This window comes from Centruroides sculpturatus, unplaced genomic scaffold (genome assembly GCF_000671375.1).
Source record: "Centruroides sculpturatus isolate CEXI.00-Female unplaced genomic scaffold, Cexi_2.0 scaffold510, whole genome shotgun sequence".
Taxonomy (NCBI): domain Eukaryota; kingdom Metazoa; phylum Arthropoda; class Arachnida; order Scorpiones; family Buthidae; genus Centruroides; species Centruroides sculpturatus.
This window is the reverse complement of record NW_019384743.1, coordinates 422,320-442,620: the sequence shown is the minus strand read 5'-3', so window position 1 is coordinate 442,620 and position 20,301 is coordinate 422,320. Positions and strand designations below refer to the sequence as shown.

Sequence of the window (20,301 nt, the reverse complement as noted above, 5' to 3'; positions counted from 1 at the left end):
TAGTTGTTATAATGCAAACGTTTTTATTTATTTATTTTTAAATGCTGTTAATTATAAGTTAACTATTGATAGAAAATTGCAGATCATTCGGTATAATGCTTATTTAAAATTTAATTACTCTAAAATTCTATCACTGAAGTTTTATAAAAAGTACTGGAATCTCTTTAACGATAAGAGAAAACTTCATTTGTCAAAATGGATTCTTATGCTGATGAGAATTCAATAAGATGCAATCCATCTCTCATCCTTTATAGGAATGTATGAAGTTTTTAAATAACAAATTAAGTAAAAAATAGATTTATCCTTGATCCTTTCTATGCCTAATTACTTCTAGTGTCCAGGGTCACACCTTGACCCTAAACAGTCCACCAAATACCGGACGAATGGGGGTGGAATTTGACAGGCGTAATTATTCCGCTCTGATGTCAAGGATACAAAAGAGGGCATCCTTTTAAGTGAACAATAAGAAGAAATGGCATGAAAATGTTCTTCAATCATTTGTTATGCTATTGGAATAGCGGTACAAAATACCGACAGTTGTAATAAGGAAACTATGTCAGATGTTCATAGTGAATTAAAAAAATGCTTTTAAGTTATATAATGAAGAAATTTAGATTAATGTAGAAAATGAAAACATTTTTCTTGTTATGAATAATAGAAATATATCTTACACTTAAGAGCATTTATAGTTTAAAAAGGGATTTATATATATATGTTCTATAAGTCTTTTTACATGTAGGATGATAATTGTGACAGTTAAATCATCGATGAACGAATCTATTTAACTTCTAGAATTGCTATAAGTTGAAGAGATTGAAGTTATTATATTTAATTCGTATGCTATTAATAATCATGTTTACTCTTTATTCAGGGAGGTGGAAGCAACAGGCACGCACTCGGCAACAGTTAATTCTCCGAATGTTACAATGAAGATTACAGATCGTTTAGGAAAAGACATTTATACAGCTCAAGTAGGAGATCAACTTGCACTGAGATTCGAAGTATCTACAAAAAACAGTTGAGTTCATTTACTCTTCTTCCCAAATTACTAACGCAATAATACCCTTTTACGATTTTACAAACTACTTTTTTGGCCAGTTTCAGTTATTATAATATCTCGAAAAAATTCGTAATTTTATATATCTAGTTTAATTATCAATTTAATTATAATTTCGTGATGATACAATAATAAAAATAGAGAATTAGTTACTTTTAATTTTTCTGAGAGAGTTCTTTAAAAAGTCCTGTCTATCTAATTAATCTGTTTTTTTTAAGTTTTAAATGGACTAATTAAATGGATATAAGTTAATTTATAAAGTTAACGAGGTAATACACAAAATATTCTGTGATGTCTTTTATGGACACACATCTATTTTTTTGGATCATTGGAGATGAAAAATTTACAATACTTTTTTAAAAATTGACCTCCCAGAAATGCAGTTCGATCAAAAGAGGGAATGAATTGTATTTTTATCTTTTTATATATGATGTAGTATGAATATAGCTTTTTTTTTTAAAAAAAAAGAAGCAAGTAAATGTGAATCATCCGTCTTATCCACATGCTTGCGGCAAAGCGGAACACATTCATCATTCTTACGTACAAAAGGATACAAGTATGTAGAGTAATGCAATTTTCTTCTTAATTTGCGCAGGAAACGTGTGTCGATTTTCCAAAAAATCGACTTTCACGTATCTTTTGTATTGGTAATACAGTTTGAGTCGTACTGTATAAGCAGTCATCTGAAATAATATAATAGAAACACGAAACATTCAAATAGGATTTATATTTCGTCTCAGTTTAATGAATGAAATATTTTCAGTAAATGAGAGAAAACAAGTAAACCTTCTAAATAAAAACCCTCTTAAGTTTATCCGGTTTTGTAGTGGAAAGGATGTGGGGTGGAGCAATTCTCTAAAACATCATTAAAATGCATTGTCCTTTGGGACTTAGAAGGCTGAAACTTTGAGGACATATCTACCTTAATTAGAAGTGAATGAGTTTCTAGATTTGAGGACAAAATACAAATAAACTTAATTAAAAACTTGATTTTTAAAGGGTTTTCTTTCTTTATTTTATTTATTTTTGTTTCCTTTGAATTGCTAATATTATATATAAACCTTCTTCAAGCACGTTTTTATAAGAAAACAAACTGTGCGGGGGTCGGATGAATATGATACAAGGGCCATATATGGCCCGCGGACCCTAGGTTGGAGACCCTTCAATAGACTTTTGTTTGTCAGTTGGACGAACATACTATATGATCATAAACCTGGAGTTTACTGTTAGCCTATTATTTTGCAATAATTTGATATTTTTTAATGTACTTTTTAAGTATTAAGATCTTTTTTTTTGTTTATAGTTTATAAATGCATATCTATAGAGGTGATAACGAATTTTTGTCTATAGAGGCACTATACTATATATACAAGAAATTCAACAGAGGTGACCTCTGGTGATAAAAATCCGAAATAGCAAGAACTGCCTTTATTAAATTTTTAGATGTCTCCGTTAATTAATGAATTATTTCAATGTCAATTTTGTTAATTTAAAAATTTTATATTTTAAATGTTCAGTTTATCAATTAATAATGTATTCATTTCAGGTCCTTACGAGATATTTGTCAGAGAATTAATAGCAATGGATGGAATCGATAACAGTGAAATTCTTTTAATAGACAGTTTGGGGTGAGTATAATAATAATAACAATATTTTTGCATTGAAGTAAATTAGCTTCGTGTGGACATTCAAATATTACGTAAGAAGAATTTCTGTTACTTTTTGCCGCTGTAGTAAAAAGTGTCAGCTAATCGCTGTAAGGGACCCGGGTTTGATTGCAGGTCGGACCATTAAAATTTATATGGGTAGTTTGGACGGAATATGTGGGTCTCCCTTCCTTTGTGGTCGGAGTTTCGCTATGATGGACATAAAGAAAGACCCAGGCCCATTGCTCCGGGTGGAGAGTTAAAAATAATTCCTCAAAGTCTTTCCTGTGTTTATGGCAGTAAGGAAATGAAATAGATGATGGGTTACGACAGATTTTATATCAACTTATAAAAATAGTAAACTGAAAATTATTATACTATTAATTTTAACAAGAAGCACGTGCTGATGTCTCAATCACTTGTATAGTAGCCCCTGTCGAACTTTATAAGATTTGTGTTTTGGATCATTATCCTGATAAAAATAGTAAGTATTTGAGATACCCAGTTTTTCTGCAGAAGTCTTTAGACTTTAAAATATGAATTCAGAAGGATATTTAAATATTTCCATCCATAAACACAAATCTTCCAACTCCAGAGGCTGCCATACAGGCCCATACCATAACACTTCTCCTCAATGTTTTACTGTTGGCACAAGGTTTTCTTTATAATTTTCTTTCGTCTACAAATATTACATGCTTCCAGTATTCATAATCTTTATCCAACATATTTTTTTTTTTTTTACAAACTGGTAGCAAGCTTTCCTGCTTCTTTCATTAACAAAAAATTTCCTCCCGGCCACTCTACCATTATATCCACTTTCTCGCATGACTCTGCTTACTGTTTATGAGTGAACGTGAACTCCAGTGTAATTTTCTAACTCAGCTGCAAGTTTTGGTGCACTTGTTTCAGGAATATTTTTTTTTATTTTTCGGTTTATACTACGCTTAACTTGTACTGTTAACAATGAAAGGCGTTTATTCACAATTCATCTGTATCTTTTTATAATATCATGTACCGTTGAGTTGCTTCTTACAATATTACTAATATCTGTAACTGATAGACCCAACTGTCTTGTTAATTTTGTGATTTTGATACTATAGGATGCTAATTAGTGTATTACTTTTGTGTCAATTTTCCTATTGTCAATAATGTAATACAGTAGTATATAGTTAATTTAATTACAATAGAGGAAATAACAAGAAAGTTTTTTGCCACCGATACTTTTAATTTTACGTTCGGTTATTTCCAATTTGGAAATACTAAATTAGTAAAATAGTTTTAAGTAATAAGAGTATAATGACCTAAATAATGATGTACAGTACATCTGTCTGGTAACTAGCTATGCTGTGTTGTTACTATTTTAATCGGTGTCCGGTAATTTACTTTATAGCTTCCGAAGTAAAACCAAATGATGCGTGAATATTTTGAAAGTAAAAAAAAATTATTTCCCTTCTAATTTCGATGTTTCTTTAAAATATAATATATAGGCCCTATTTCAAGAGGCATAAATAACCTTTAAATTGTTTTGTTGCAGATTGCTGTACTAAAAATTACTTTTTAACCTCCGCGAATATTTGTATAAAATATGATAGAACCACCCTGTACAATGATATATAAACGAAATCAATTTTCTTATATTTAAACATTATCAAAAGAAAACCAACGATGGAAGCGTTTAATGTATCCTATACAGTCGCCAACTAGTCAAAAACGAGTGTGTTTTTCGAACATGTTTTATGAAAACCCGAGCATTGTCGGGTATATTAGCTAGTCTATTATCAGTTACAAGACATTTAATTTTTAAACAAATCAATTATAATTACTGTGTCTAGATATTGAATACATCTAGAACAGTTCCTGCTCTTGCACCTTATTCTTTTCCTTCCTTAAATCTATTTTCGCTGACTATTTTCCAGGGTTGTGGAGTCGCGTAAAAATCTACCGACTCCGACTAGGGGCAGACTTGTTACCGAAAGAGATCCGGAAATTCTGATGTCATCACGTGACCTCATAATAAAAGATTCAATAAATAGAGTTCTAATAAAGATAGANATATAGTTCTGTGATGTTATTTAGAATAAATTTTATTTATTTTTTCCCGCGACTGTGCTTTGTTTTACAATAATAGATGTTATATTAAACTATACTATTTCAATTAATCAATAGATTGATAATTCTAATTCCTTAATTTATTCGATAAAAAATATAAGAAAAATAAGTCAGATTTTAACAAATTTTTGTATTTTAAAATATATTCAACTTTTAATTAATTACAAGAAGTCGTTGTTTCAATATATCATACATTCTAGGTAATGGGTAGCTATTGCATTTACAAAATTTCTATTTAGCTACAACCATATCAAGTTCTGTGTAAAAACTTTTGAATTCTACAAATTTTTGTTAATAAAACTTATTATTTTATCAACTAGGTAAATATATGTATTGGATATAAAATTTATAATAGTTTATTTTTAAAATTTCTTAAAATATACAAAAATTTGTATATTAGCAAGTGAAGATATTTACTTAATATAAACTTATCATAATCAGAAGTATTTAATTATCTAAATTATTGATAAACTTATGATATACTGTAATTTGTGATAAAATATATTCATTTCAATATTCAATCTTCATCACTTTGCCAATCACTTTTATTTCTGTTCATATTGTGTGTGCTATGAGATGGTGTACTACTTCGAAGAGCTTCTAATTCTTCTAACTGAGACTGAAATAAAACACAAATAATAAATTTTAAATCAATAATTCATATGCCTTTATGTCCTTATTATACAATTTATTATATAAATGTCTACTAGGACATATCATATTAGTAAGACTTATTGTACTGGAGTCCAGTTCTGCAAATTGAGGAAACTTATTCAGTAAAAACAAACAATCTTTATTGTTCACCTGTACACACTACTTGTGTTTCAGATCTCTTGGTCCCTCATTAGCAGGTTTACAGCTACTAGGTGCTAAAATAAGATTTTAAAAAATTACAAAAATGTTATTATAATTTTTCCTGACAATAATAATATTAAAATGATTTAGTTTTTTGGTGGATAATTACATCGAAATGGTCCAAAACACAAACATAGTGTGTACAGGTGAAACAAATGAACAATAAATATTGTTTTTTTCAGAACAAGTTTCCTCAATTTGCAGAACCCGGACACCAGTACAATTAGTCCTACTAATACGATATGTCCTAGTAGACATTTACAAAATAAATTTAAATCAATAACTTTACAAAAATTTATATTTTATTCTAGAAATGCCTTTACATTATCATACTATGAGCAAATATAACTATCCACTTTATTTTAAATATAATTTGTAAAAATACAATATACAATTTTTACTAATACTAATTTGGATGTAGCAAATTAAAACATAACATCTCTTGATTATATTAATCATATTGCATAGATGCCTATACAAGTTCTATGTATGCAATGAAAATAATTCTAGGGATTGTTTACATCATATTGTAGGAAATAATGCTAGAATAAACTGGAATTTCTTGAAATTAGTTTGAATTCAGTAGAATTAATGTTTTATTATTAATAAAGTACTAAAGTAAATATTAGCCAAGGCTCATGAATATGCCTCTATCATTTCTGCTAAAATGAGGTCAGTGTTAAAGAAATACTGATCTCTTTTCGGCAGAGTCTAAGTATTTAACAAATTAAAGTTTTTATAATGCAGGACATTAAAAATGAAAAGACCAATGAAATGCTTTTATCAGGTCAGTCCATAAGTTCATGCGCTTTTTTATCTACAAAAAAAGCAACAAAAAATTTTAATTAAATCTTATTTCAATCTATAATGTATTCACCATTATTTTGNTAACGCGATTGGCGAAGCGTAGTGACAGCGGGCCAATAGAGAGCGGGGTCCTTGCCATAATGAGGTTTGCGCGCCAATTTTCGTACGTGCGTTAATCAAGCCAAATAGTTTGGCCGAATATTCGGTATTCGGCCTGAGACCGAATATACTATTCGTTGCAACACTAGCTCAGAACAGAAAATAAAGAAATTAAACAAATTAGATGCCAACACACACTCGCGCGAATTTTTCCCCTTTTATTGACTTTTTTGAGGGGTTCGGGAAGTCTCCAAACGTTTAGATTTGCAAAAGAAACTTGGAGGGTCAAATTTGACACGATTCCAATACTTTTCCATTTTATATATCAATACATTACAGTACAAGTTGGAAGTAAAAAGGAGTCGGAGTCGGCGGATTTTTTGACGACTCCGACTCCGGCTAAAACACCAAAACTCCGACTCCACAGACTCGCTATTTTCCTTCACATTTGACATGCTTCTTTACTGTTGTTCACTCTCTTCTCTTCCTCCTCCTCTCTGCTGTATTTCGTCATTTTCCTTTTAGTTTTTTCTGACAAATCATGATTTTATTCCGGAGGGAGTTGATGTAATAAAAGATAAGTTTGATTTGATTAGTTATTTTTAGTCGTCGTCCTCTCGTCTAATATGAATTATGCGTGTCCATGTGATAAAGGAACAACTGTCACTTAACACTAGACTAGTTGAAAAAAGGGAAACGACGATCATTTCTTGTCTTTTTCTCCGAATGTTGTGAGATTAACAATTAATTGATAACTTTTTAATTCTGATTTGTTTCTCTAATTAATTTTTAATCGGTATTGCTAAAAATTCAGAAAAATAGGCGAAATTCCTTTACAACGTTACTTGATAAAATAAATAACCAACAACGCATTCACACATAGTGCAAACGGCGTTTTGTCCGATAGCTAACAATTATTAGATGAACCTATACTATAGATGTTAGGCCTATAGTATAGGCCTATATAAAATACATGTAAATTTTATTGTATTTTAAACTAACTTGCTATTCCTGTTGCTTTGTGGGATCCCAATATTACCTATTTGACCTGGGATTTAAGCACAATTTCTCCGAACTCGGGCTTGATTGGTCATTATTCTGATCAAGAACTCTTTTAATTGTTAATCAGTATAATTAGTGCACGCAAAAATTAATTTGTCACGCAATTCACAAATGGTATCTTGACCTAAGTAAATGCGAATATGTCGTTTATGACAGAACTATTTCATTACAATTTTTAATTTACACACACTACATATAGGAAATGAAGAAAAATAGCTTTGATTTATTCAACATAACTTTTTTTTCAAGCCAGGCAGGCTCAGTATGAATTAATAGTTATCAACCTATGCTGTTGCCATATCAGACCAAAGTAGGCCTCGAAGTATCTTATCAAATTGCATCAGTATTACTCAATACGTTTAAAAAGTAAATAAAGCTTATTTTTTCTATACTTAATTCTAACTATAAATACGTAGTAGTCTACTAATTAAACACCACAAAAAAGTAATTAAAAAAAGGTGCATTCCAAGCACTAGTGATCTTGTTTTCATTACGAAAACTTTATCAAGCGTAAACGTCGTAAAAAGTATTTTCGTTGTATATTGTACTGTACATATTCCGGACTTAGTTACTGTAATGAAAACTAAAGTATTTGTGTTTATAATAAGGGTAATATAAGTTACCTTCATTATTTCTTTTCTTATTCTTTTGTGTTGTTGGCTTTAGTCATTTACAGTCTACAAATCTTTATTCGTATATTTTTAAATACGTATAAAGTTAGAGATGAATGTCAGAAGTGATTATTGAAATTTATAAATGAATATTCTTTCTAGTTGCCCAACCGATGCTGCTATAATGGGAGCTCTTATTAAAGTAAAAAACGACGGGCAAGTTTTACAAGCGCCCTTTGATGCCTTTAAATTCCCCACTTCAGAAATAGTTCAATTTAAAGCACTGGTAACTCCTTGTCTTCCCAACTGTCAACCCGTACGTATGTTTTTATTTGAATATGTATTATTTTAGATATATATTTATAAATATATAAATTTTGTATAGGCTATGTGCAACGTGGCCAACTTCGAAGGAATTAATCACCGCGAGCAATCGTACGGCAAGAGAAGAAAACGAAAAGCAGAAGAATCCGAAGATTTAGTTGTTGTACAGACGGTCAGAATAGTTGACAAATTTGGTTTTGAACGAAATGAAAAAAGATTTGATGATGAGGATAAGTCCAATACGGGAAATCAAGGTAAAATATTTTCCTGATTACATTTTAAAATAGAAAAATCAGATAGACTTAATTTACTAACTTTTAAAAAGATTTTTTGCTATAATATTTTTCACGAAATTTATTATATTCTTTATTGCGCGAAATACAATATAGAGGTCTTCTTTGTGTCTTGCTACAGAGAAACGGCCTCTGATTATTCTCTTTAGTCTTTGCCATAAGTTTTTTCTTAGTCTGCAAGAGGCCAACTCATTCCTCTTATGAGATCCTAATAAGTAATACATTGCACTTTTCGTCATTATTTTCGTAAAATGCACTTAATTTATTCAGTAAATAGTTCTTGTTTTGATATTTAATTTCTTTTACTTTTCGTTACTGTCAGAGAACAAATTACTTGTGAAAATATTAATTTTTAAATTGTTTTTCTTTTAATTGCATTTAATTGAGTAAAAGCTAAATTTTACTTCATAAATCTAATTGCTAATAATAATTGATAAGTTTACATTTACTGTATAATTTTATTTCCGTTCTCAAAATTTAGAAAAAGTAAAATGTAAGATAATTTGTCAGTACAGAAAAATGCATAATTAATGTCTTAGTTATGAACTTTTGATTATTAGTGGAGTATCCAGGATTTTGAGATTATGGGTGCTGCTCAAGGCACGTTAAATTACAATGAAAAAATACACCTTTGTAATGCTAACAATAAGGTATCTTTTTTATAATAGAGATAAAAAAAGGCTTTTATTTCTTGTTTTTACTTTTCATTTATTATGTTATAATGGGATGTTTTAAGTATATCATAAAGAAAAAATAAATAACTCTCTTTTGGAGCAATAAAAAAATTATATCAAACCACACAATACTCATGGACTGACAGTTGCAGGACTCATCCAGGGTTTGTTCCAGACTCATTCAGCTTTAGCTTTTAATAATTAATTAAACATAAATATATTTAAAGTTTGTTTATACGGTACACACGTCTCATTGCACTGGATTGTTTTGGATTATTGAAGTTCAGATTAGCAGGATTAGGGCCTATATATAAAGTAAGTCAGACAAGACTAACATTAATACTTAATACATTGAAGATAAAATGTTTACTATATTTAACATCACAATTGATTTGTAAATCTGAGTTTTTTTGAGGGGTTAAAACATTTAATGGAAAATTGAGCATAATTGGTTCTGATTAGCAAGAATGCACTATACACAAGTTGTTCACTTACTCTTGAATAGATGTTTAAGAGAGATTTCTATAAGAGCATTAGTTAGGTTGGGTTGGGACTGAGGAGTCGAATGCACGGAATTTTATGTTGCCGCGATAGGCACCCATTCCGCTGTTATCTGCAACCAGCACAACATGCAGAGGATGCCGCAAGCGATCTGAATAGTGCAACACGATTTAAATTTATGGCATGACAAACCACTACTTTGGCACATTCTATGGATCGACGAGGCACAATATTCACAAAATTAAGTTTCAAAATGTGTCATAATTCATGGGTACATTGCACAATACATGTGACGTACTGTACATGACACAAAGCGTGTTTTATGCTAAACATCTCCCAGACAGATGTGCGTCAGTGGCTCGCAGAGCATTTCGGCAACCACTGGATAGAACAAGACCCTGTTTTGTGGCCACCAGATTCCCCAGACTTTACCTCGAAGGTCACCTAAAAGCATTGGTTTATGATGCATACCAGGCGAACCGGAGAGAGACATACAAGGTCTGTAAAATGTAAGTCCAAACATCTTTGTATTACAGCAAAGGTGATATTTTGTTAGGAAACATGATCAAAACGAAAGTTCATCTTTGTATGAACTTCTGCAATGTTGTCTTTATTCTTTACAATCAAGACGATTTATCATAAGATATCAATTTAGAAATTATTTGTTTCATTTGGTTATTTTAGCGCTGGAACCACCATACACTGGTGCAATGCTGGAAAGATAAAAATTTATCCAGTGGCAAAAGAGAAGTGTATATGTTATAAGGTCAAATACAAGGCTTGTTATTTTAATAAGATTTTATTGAATAATTTTTCCAATAATGTTGTTTAATTTCAAACAATTGGCATTTTTATAAATAATTTATCAACTACTTTTATAATAATAAACGATGCTTTTAGCCCACGACTTTATTAGGCTATCTAACTCTCTAAATTAAATAGGATCTAACAATTCGGAGGGCTTATCATACCAAGGCCGACAGAAAAGAAGGCCAGATCTTTTACAAAAAAGTTAGTCTTTAACAATCAAAATTAGATAAGGATGCATTTTGGGCACAAGAACCGCTCATCAGCTTACAAACACAGTACCAACATATAATTATAACACTGACAGTTAACCAATACAAAGGAATTTTTAATACACACAGTGCACTGTATTTACAATTATGAATACAACCCATATACTAAAAATATTGAGCATAAAATTTATTTATATAATGATGTGATATATCACATCATTGGGGACCAGTAAATGTCTCATTTTCTCCCACATTTTCCGAATTCTGGTAGACTGTTCTATATTATTAAAATAATTGGTTTCCAGACATTAAACAAAACAAATACATTAAATCCATAAGACTGTGTGGAGCCAACTGCCTTGTTACAATTCATTTTACAATGTGATGTGACTTTACTCCCACATCTGTTTCAAGGTTATGTAAAAACATGTCATTCCATCCCTCATGTAGCTTCAGCCCCACGTTGTTATTAATTGTAATGTCTTCCTGTATTTTCAGAATTTCAATGTGTTCCTGTAGTCTTTTTTTTAATTGATTTGTTTTCTGTCAGAATACTTTTGACATTATCTTTTAGAATTTCACAACCTTCGGTACTGCAATGTTGTGCCACTGATGATGATATCAAATTGTTTTCGATGGCATATATGTTCTTTAATTCTTGTCCAGTTTCACCAATATATCTTTTTTTTTATGTGGACAACTGCAATCTAATGAATAAACTACATTATCTTTTTCTAAAACATTAACAGTAATTATAAAAATAATGAACATAATCATTTTTGCTATGGTTCTTGTATGGTTTGGTACTAAAATAATATCGAAATTTTTAAATTCATTTTTTAATTTTTCAAAAACACCGAAAACATATTCCATTTTAAGATACAAAGTCTTAACAACTCCTGGTTGTCTATATAATGTGACATTTTCTCTTTTACTTGTTTCTAACCCCTTTAGCTTAAATAATTACCCTAGAACATTATTGTTAAACATTCTTATTATCTTTTCTATTTCCATTTCTTGATCATTTTGCAAAGACGTTCTCTCTTTAATTTTGTTGATTATAAAAAAAAAACTTTTCAGATGTATATATAAAGGTAATATTAGATTTGAAGTGTGTAATTTTACTGGTAGCACAATCTTTAACATACTTTTTAGATTAAATAGTAAATTATTGTTTGAATTATTTAGAACATATTTTAGTTAAACAATAATTTACTACTTTTTCACATTGGAATTGAACATTTTTATTTATTAAATTAATTTCATTAATGAAAGAATCAATATCTAGTATGCTTTTGTTGTAGACTATGAAAGTCATCTACATATCTTTGATAACTTACTATACCTCGAGTTTTATTGATTTCTTTATCAATTATGATCATACACAACTGCCAATCTAGGACCTATGCAAGGTCCTGTTGGTAATATTTACCTTGAAATTCAAAAAAAGTTGTTATTTAACACTAATTTTATTAATTGATTAATTCTATGTGAAGAGCCCAGACTATGGGCATACATTCTATGCGGGTTAATTTAAATTCACTGTCCTAAATTTATTGAGGGATACATATTGTTAACATCCAGTAGTGGCATCCTATAGTTTTCCTTCATAACAATTGGTCAGTGTTTGTAATGCTATACACAGATACAGGTAATTTCAAGGTTATACAGCAAATATTTTTGAATATCTATCAAAGGACAATATGCCACAGGATTCACTCTAAAACTTATTTTCAGAATGTCATTACCAAAACATTTAATATCTTTAGCAGTGTTGTTATAAATAATTTTTCAAAACTTAAAGATCTTTATAACTTCCATTTTTTAATATTATGTTATTATAATTATGTTTAGTGAAGACTATTGTTTGTTTTGCTTTATCAGCATTTGTTAATATTAGAGTAAATAATGTTTATAATATTATTTTCTAAAAATTCTTTTTTTTTTTACCTATAATTTTTCACTAACGATTGGATATTGTTTCTAACAGATTGAACTTTTTGATGGTCATGATTAATTAAACCTGCCTCTAAATCTACTACAGTTTTCATTTTATTTAAAGGGGTGGGTCCATTAAAATCTAATTCCAATATCAGATTATCTCTTAGTGATGTAGAGATCCCACATGATATATGATAAAGTACCAATTTGTTTTTCCACTGTTCTTTAGGATACCCTTTATAGTTTTTAAATATTCTTCACAATTCTTATACCGTTTCCCAATGTCCTTTAAAAAGAAAATTTAAAAAATTAGGGAGCAATTTAGTTTTTTAATTTTATACTAAAATCATTACATTAACTTTTGTAGAGACCAAAATATAACTTTGAGTGCCGAAGAGAGAGAGGTACACCTTAGTCCCTGAAGGACCTTGGCCTCATCCAGGATTTTCACCCACTCCTCTCTATCTTGGGATCCCTTTCCAGCAACTCGCACCCATCTTTCTCAAATCATCCTCTTCCCATCTCTTCTTCTGTACATCTGTACAACAATATTTTTTCTCTCAGGTTCCATCTGTTCTAAATGTCCAATCCAACAAAATCTCCCTTTTTTAATTTCTGTTACAATATTAGGATTTTCAAATAAATCTTTGAGTTCTTTATTACTTCTAATTCTCCACTGGTCCATATATTCTACTCAGAATTTTCCTTTCAAATCTTCTCAACTGTTCTTCATGTTTTCTTGTATGGCTCCGAAACTTGGACACTGACATGATTACAGGTATTATAATAGTTTTATATATTCTAATCTTACTGCATCTTGATATTTCTTTAGATGTTGTAATTCTTCTTAATGTATAATAGCTTTTATTTCCTCATCAATTTCATTCTTTTCCATTAACTGTGCTCCTAAGTATTGAAATTTATTCACTTTTTTGAATTTATGGTCCTTTATATGTAGAGTTTGTCCCCTTTACCACTGGCATTCTTTCCTTGTTAATGTCATATTTGTTTTTTCATTGTTAACTGCTAAGCCTTTATCTATAGCTGTGTCATCCATTATTTTAAATATCTCCTCAATTAATTCTTTAGATCTTCCCAATATAACAATATCATTGGCAAATGCTAAGCACTGTAAATGTTTATTGAAAACCGTTCCACTTGCATCCACATTCATTTTTTCATATACTTTTCTCATTACCACTTCTAATACCAAGTTAAATAAAACTGTAGAAAGTGCATCTCCCTGCTTAAGCCCTTTCTTTATTGAAAATGTTCTTGAAATATATCCCTGGATCTTAATCATACCCTCAGTCTTTCCTAAAGTTAACTTTGTGAGGGATTCCCAAACTTTCTCTCTTCTTATACTATCATAAGCTTTCCTGTAATCAATAAAAAGTTGGTGTATCTCAATATTATATTCGTAGCATTTCTCTAGAATCAGTCTTAGTGTAGAAATCTGATCTATAGTTGATCTGTTTTTTCTAAAACTGCATTGATAATCTCCCACAGCTTTTTCCATGTATACTGCCAACCTTTTTGCTATTACTTTTGAAAAAATTTTATACACTATATTCAGTAAAGTTATTTCTCTGTAGTTACTACAATCTAATTTACCCAATTCACAAAAAAGGAGATAAATTATTCCTCTATTCCAGCTTTGTGGCATCTGTTCTTTTTTCCAGATTTTCCTAACCAGCTTGCCTAACTCCAGTTCCAATTTCACACCTCCTGCTTTTATCATTTCTGACACTAAAGAGCAACAAGGATCCCGGAGAGGATGGAATAAAGTTGTTATTGCTCATCTCAATTCTGTTAGTCTTGGATATTCACAACCCCATTTGCACTTTCTTCTCCTTCTTCATCAGAACCAACTTCTGTGTCCTCATCTTCTATTAGTGTGTCCATTTGACCCTCAAATGATCCTACTCCTTCGTTTAGTAGTTCTTCAAAATATTCAGCCCATCTATCCAAAATTTTATTTTTCTCACTGAGTTCTCCTTCTTTCCCTCTACAGAAACCAATTTTTGGTTGAAACCCTTTCTTCTCTTTCTTAATATCTGTATAAAATTTTCTCATTTCTTTGGATAAATGTAAAGTTAATTCTCTTTTTTTCTTCCTGCACAATTTAGATGCCAGTCTTCTCTTCGAAGTCTTTGATATTGCTTTCAGATTTGTTTTGGATAATCTTTATCCTTGCATTTCTTCTTTCCTCTAATGTATCCCTACAATCTGAATCAAACCAATTGTTTTTCCTTCTCTTTCTACTTTTACCAAGTACTTCTGCTGCTGTTGTGATGACACTCGATCTTATATCTTCCCACCTTCCTTTGATGTTTCTTGGTCTCTGCCTTCATCAGGTTTTGTTCGAGCACCCGCTGATATTTAATTTTGATTTCATTCTGCTTTAAAGATTCAACTTCATATCTTATAACACTATTTGCCCTTCTAGGTTTGATTGATATTTTTTGTCTATAGTTTGTCCTCACTAAGTAGTGGTCTGTGCTACAGTCTGACCTTCAATAAGATCTTGCATCAATAAGTATATGGTCAATTTGGTTTACAGTATCACCACCCAGTGAAGTCCATGTACCTAAATGTATTCTTTTATGAGGAAACATTGTTGTAGTAACCACCATATTATGTCCTGAAGCTAGATCTACTACTCATTTTCTGTTGTCGTTGCTATTTCTTCCAATGACTCCTTGATGTACTACTACTCTTCTAATTTTAGCATTCCAATCCCCAAGAATTAGTTTAACATCACGTTTTGGTACTGTCTCTAGAACTTCCTCTAACTGACAATAAAATTCAACTTTTATCTCTTCACTCTTCTCCTCCATTGGTGCATGAACACTAATCATTGTGATGTTAGAAAATCTTCCCTTTATATGTATGGTGGCTATCCTTTCATTAATGAATTGATAATTCAAATAGAATATTGCAATTCCCTTTTAATCATAAATCCAGTTTCCAACTGGCCATCTTCACAACCACTATAAAATATCAAATACTTCTCCCCCTCTAATATACCACTGTCTTTCCAATGTATTTCCTGAATAGAAGCAATTGTTATGTTATATTGTTCTAGCACTCTCTGAAGAATTTGAAATTGACCAACCCGGAATAAACTTCTAACATTCCAAGTACCTATTACTATGACATTTTTCCTCACCTTTTTCTTCCCATCATTCTTTTTGCTTCTATTTCCATTCATAAAAATCATATTGCATTCCATCTCATTAACCTTTCTGTTCGTATGATCAGTATCCCTTTTAGAGCCATCCGGTGAGCTTCCTGGTTGTCTTTACAAGAAATTTTTACAAGGTAGGGGTGTAAACCCGATGCTCAACCCCCATTTCGGAGGACCATTTCTCCTGTCCCTTTAATCTAGCCACCGTATGAATATGGCTTATGTTCAAAATTTTTCAAGATATGGTTCATTAGTTCGAAATTCGAATGAGTGGCGCTATGTCTATATTTAACCTATTAATTTGACTAAGGATTACTTCTAGTCTACCTTGATATTTAGGCATAGTTATTTTACATAATAAATGATGCTTTTAGCCCACAACTTTAGATAGCCTAATAAACAATTTGGAGGGCTTGTCACACCAAGGCCAGATTTTTTACAAAAAACTTAGTCTTTAATAATCACCTTCAAATTTATGTAAGGCTGCATTTCGGGTACAAGGACCCCTTTTTTGTAAAAGATCTCGACTTTTTTCTGTCAGCCTTGGTGTGATAAGCCCTTCAAATTGTTAAATCCTATTTATTAGGCTATCTAAACAAATTTTCAGTTACGAAATATAAACTGATCTTGTTATATAAATCTTATAAAATATCCAAAATAATAAATATACTATACTTTTATCATCTGATGATGATAATAGTATAGTATATTTATTATTTAGTCAAATCTATAGAATTAATTTTAAACATAATAGAATTTACCTAGCTAATATAGATCTAAAAGCAGTAATTAATTAATTATTTATTTATTGTTAAATATAAATTCATTTACTCCATCTGACATTGAAATAAAAATAGAATTAAAAAAAAATTAAGTATACACAATAAATTTATGTCACATCTTTATATTAACTACTACAATGAACTTTACATTTAATAAAATTAATTTTTTCCTCTGCATTGCAGCTTATAGTTTAAAAACACACTATATTGTTCATAAGATCAACTAAAAATGAGATTAAAGTTTTGTTTTGAAAACTTTGAGATTTTTGTGTATTACATTTCAACTGATTTGATGTTTTTACCTGAAATGTTAAAAAAATTCTTTTATTGAGTTATATTTTTGATTATACAGTCCTTCCAACAGTAATAGAGAGTTTCTAGGAAATCACTGTATGTACTATTATTTCCATGTAACTTAGATATTATCATTTTTCTCCAAACTTAGCAAAATATCAACAATTACTGCATATCAAACTCTTTTGTTTATTAATCATGAAAAATAGAATGTCCAACATTAATAGAACATGATTGTAATTTTAAGCAAATTTCGTGGATTGCAATCATTACAAGTGGAAAGAAAGATTTAGTAAATTGCATAATACCTTACTATTAAAAATGGGATGTGGGAAGGACCTAACTGTAGAAGAGATCAAAATTGATATTTCACCAGGAAGGGAGAAAAGTAACTTGAATTGCTAAAAATTAGTTTAGTTTGAGATTGTTGAACAAGGTCTTCTCAATCTCAATAATGAGGAGCAACAAACAGGAAAATGAAACAGTGGGTGCAAGAGTTCAACAATACCTAGAGAATAACGTGCAATTGTTTGATGTGCACTGCAAGGAAACGCATTCATTCAAAAAATCAAAATCAATTGAAGCTGAGCTGCAGTAAATCAACAGTAAATGATGTTTTGAGATTGATATGGATAAAGTTCACATGAAATGGAACTGGATATTATGGATCAGCAGACAATGTTTCTTTCATCGAAATGAAGACAGGCAACCAGCTCGGGGAGAACATGCATAGTTTAATTACAGTTTGCCAGAAACTACTTTAAAAGAAGGGAAGGATGAGAAAAAGTGGAATCTTAATGGACCTGATGGTTTTAAGTTTTATTGAGCAGACAAAAGACTAGATCAAAAACAGTACTCAGAGTGGCTGGTGGTAGGTACACTCGTGACTTGGGCAGGGATTGGACGGAATGGAAAGATAGATATAGTATTTATTGAAGGTTGAAACAACTCTCAAGCATATCAGTAGCAAAATCAGCTACTAATTTTAAAGATATCATAAGTCAAGATGTTCTATTAATGTTGGACATTTGATTTTTGTTAATGGTATCTAGCTCTTTGGAGAAAAATGATTAATAAACAAAACTTGTGCAATAATTGTCGATATCTTACTATTTAATGAAATTTTCTAGAACAGTGACATGAAAATAATACAGTGATTGCCTAGAAAGTCTGTTCTATTATTGTTGGAAAGACTGTAGAAAAATCAATATGAAATAATTGAAATTTTATTTAAACCTTACACTTGAAGTATTATCTCAATAATAAGGTTTAAATTAATTATATTTTTTTTTTTTTTTTTATTAGGAACCAGAATAATAAATGGATTTAATTCAGATGGCTCAGCTTGTGTGAATGTTGTCAGTCTTGTTGTTGCTTGTATCTTATTTTTAATTGCTCAACTCATATTATTATTAGTTTGGTTCTTTGTCTGTCAAAGACAGAGAAGAACAAAATTTCATGATGATGTGACAAGAGGATTTGATGCTATATATACAACAAACAGAAGTGAGTTTACATCTTAGTTATTATATAATTATCATAGTTTCAATAAAATTATCTAATAACTATATTTAATTTCTTAGGAGAAAATAGTCAAATTGAACAATATGCTTATGATAATCCAACAGAAGCTGGAGAATCAGATGTAAATCTTTCTGCTCCTCAATGAAGAAATTTTCCAGTATGTATAAATGTCTATTAATCTTTTTATTTATTACTATAATTTAAATAAATAAAATATTTTGTTTTTTTTAGTCTTCATTCAAACATGGTGCAATTAATAACTACAACCAGTCAAGAGAATTAACTTATAAACTTGCTACTTGATGCAGTGCAATCTTTTTGGACTGAGTTGTTTTACGGACTTTAAAGAGATTTGACACATTTTCAGAGAGTTTTTATTCTTTGGGTGTGTTTGTGCCAATCTCCCAATTAAGAGGAGCTCGCCTCACATATTGAAATCTAAATCAAGAGCCTGCAGGTTAGGCTATACAAACATCAATCTTCTTGGACTTTAAACTGATGAACAGTTTATATTATTTTGTTGCAACTATTTTTGATACTTCTTTAATAAATATATATCAATCAATCCAACTGAACTTAAAACTCATTCTATGACTCAAGAGTCAAATGCCAAGAATGGTTATAAAAATGCTCAAAATTAGAAGAAATTATCAGATGTCTGTTTTGATCAAAAAACTTTATGCTTCTGAATTTAATTGGTATGACAATTTTTCTGTACAAAAACTGACTTTTGTAAGAATGCTGTCTTGTTATGTTAAACATGTTTTGGTGTGGAATTAACAAGTGTAAATGAAAAATAAATATTTATTACAAAAATGCTGACTTAAACATTTAAACAATAGTTTCTATACAGAAATACCAGATTGTGAAATAATGGTGTTTTTTGTCTTATCATTTTATTGAAAAATGTTTATGAAATAATACTTACCATTGCAATTCATTTAAAACTTTAAAAATATAATATGTCTTACTCTTATAAATATAAAAAAAATTCATCTCTTGGCATGCCTACATGCAGGAAATTGCAACACTAACACACATTATGCACAGTGCATTTTACATAAAAGGAATATAGCTGGCTAGAAAATAATAAATTTTTGTAAAATTTTTAACTATTTTCTTATGGTAATATTTAAAACAAAATATAATTTGCCTGTGGTTTTAATGACCTTGTGGCTTTGATGAATTGATTTGGATTTACAAGTCATTAATCTTATCTTTTGATCTTAAAATCTCAAGGTTTAGAATACTGTTTCATAGAACCTTGACTTCTCGATCTATAGTTTTTTTACACAATAACACTATTGTTTTTTCCTGATTTATATCTTGAATGTGTTCTCCAATACAGTATATATTTTGAGACTTCTTACATAATGCTGTTATCTTCATTTATAATTGGAAAATTATTATATACCTCACTTTTATAATGGAAGATATTATATAATAACAAACAGCACCCTCTTTTTGTAAAGTAATAATAATAATAATAGAAATGTTCAAATCATGTTCTATT

The 20,301-nt window shown here is 30.0% G+C and overlaps 1 protein-coding gene across 1 annotated transcript in view; it reads left to right on the top strand.

Annotated features, from left to right (window-relative positions):
• LOC111628412 overlaps nt 1–19,600 on the top strand; it is a 50,579-nt gene extending 30,979 nt beyond the window's left edge. The window contains exons 7-13 of the mRNA XM_023372185.1: nt 872–1,017; nt 2,604–2,685; nt 8,409–8,562; nt 8,632–8,824; nt 18,570–18,770; nt 18,848–18,945; nt 19,020–19,600. Of these exons, the coding sequence (XP_023227953.1) occupies nt 872–1,017; nt 2,604–2,685; nt 8,409–8,562; nt 8,632–8,824; nt 18,570–18,770; nt 18,848–18,933 (862 nt within the window). The 3' untranslated portion in view covers nt 18,934–18,945; nt 19,020–19,600. The remainder of the gene's footprint in view (nt 1–871; nt 1,018–2,603; nt 2,686–8,408; nt 8,563–8,631; nt 8,825–18,569; nt 18,771–18,847; nt 18,946–19,019) is intronic.
• The last annotated feature ends 701 nt before the right edge of the window (nt 19,601–20,301 follow it).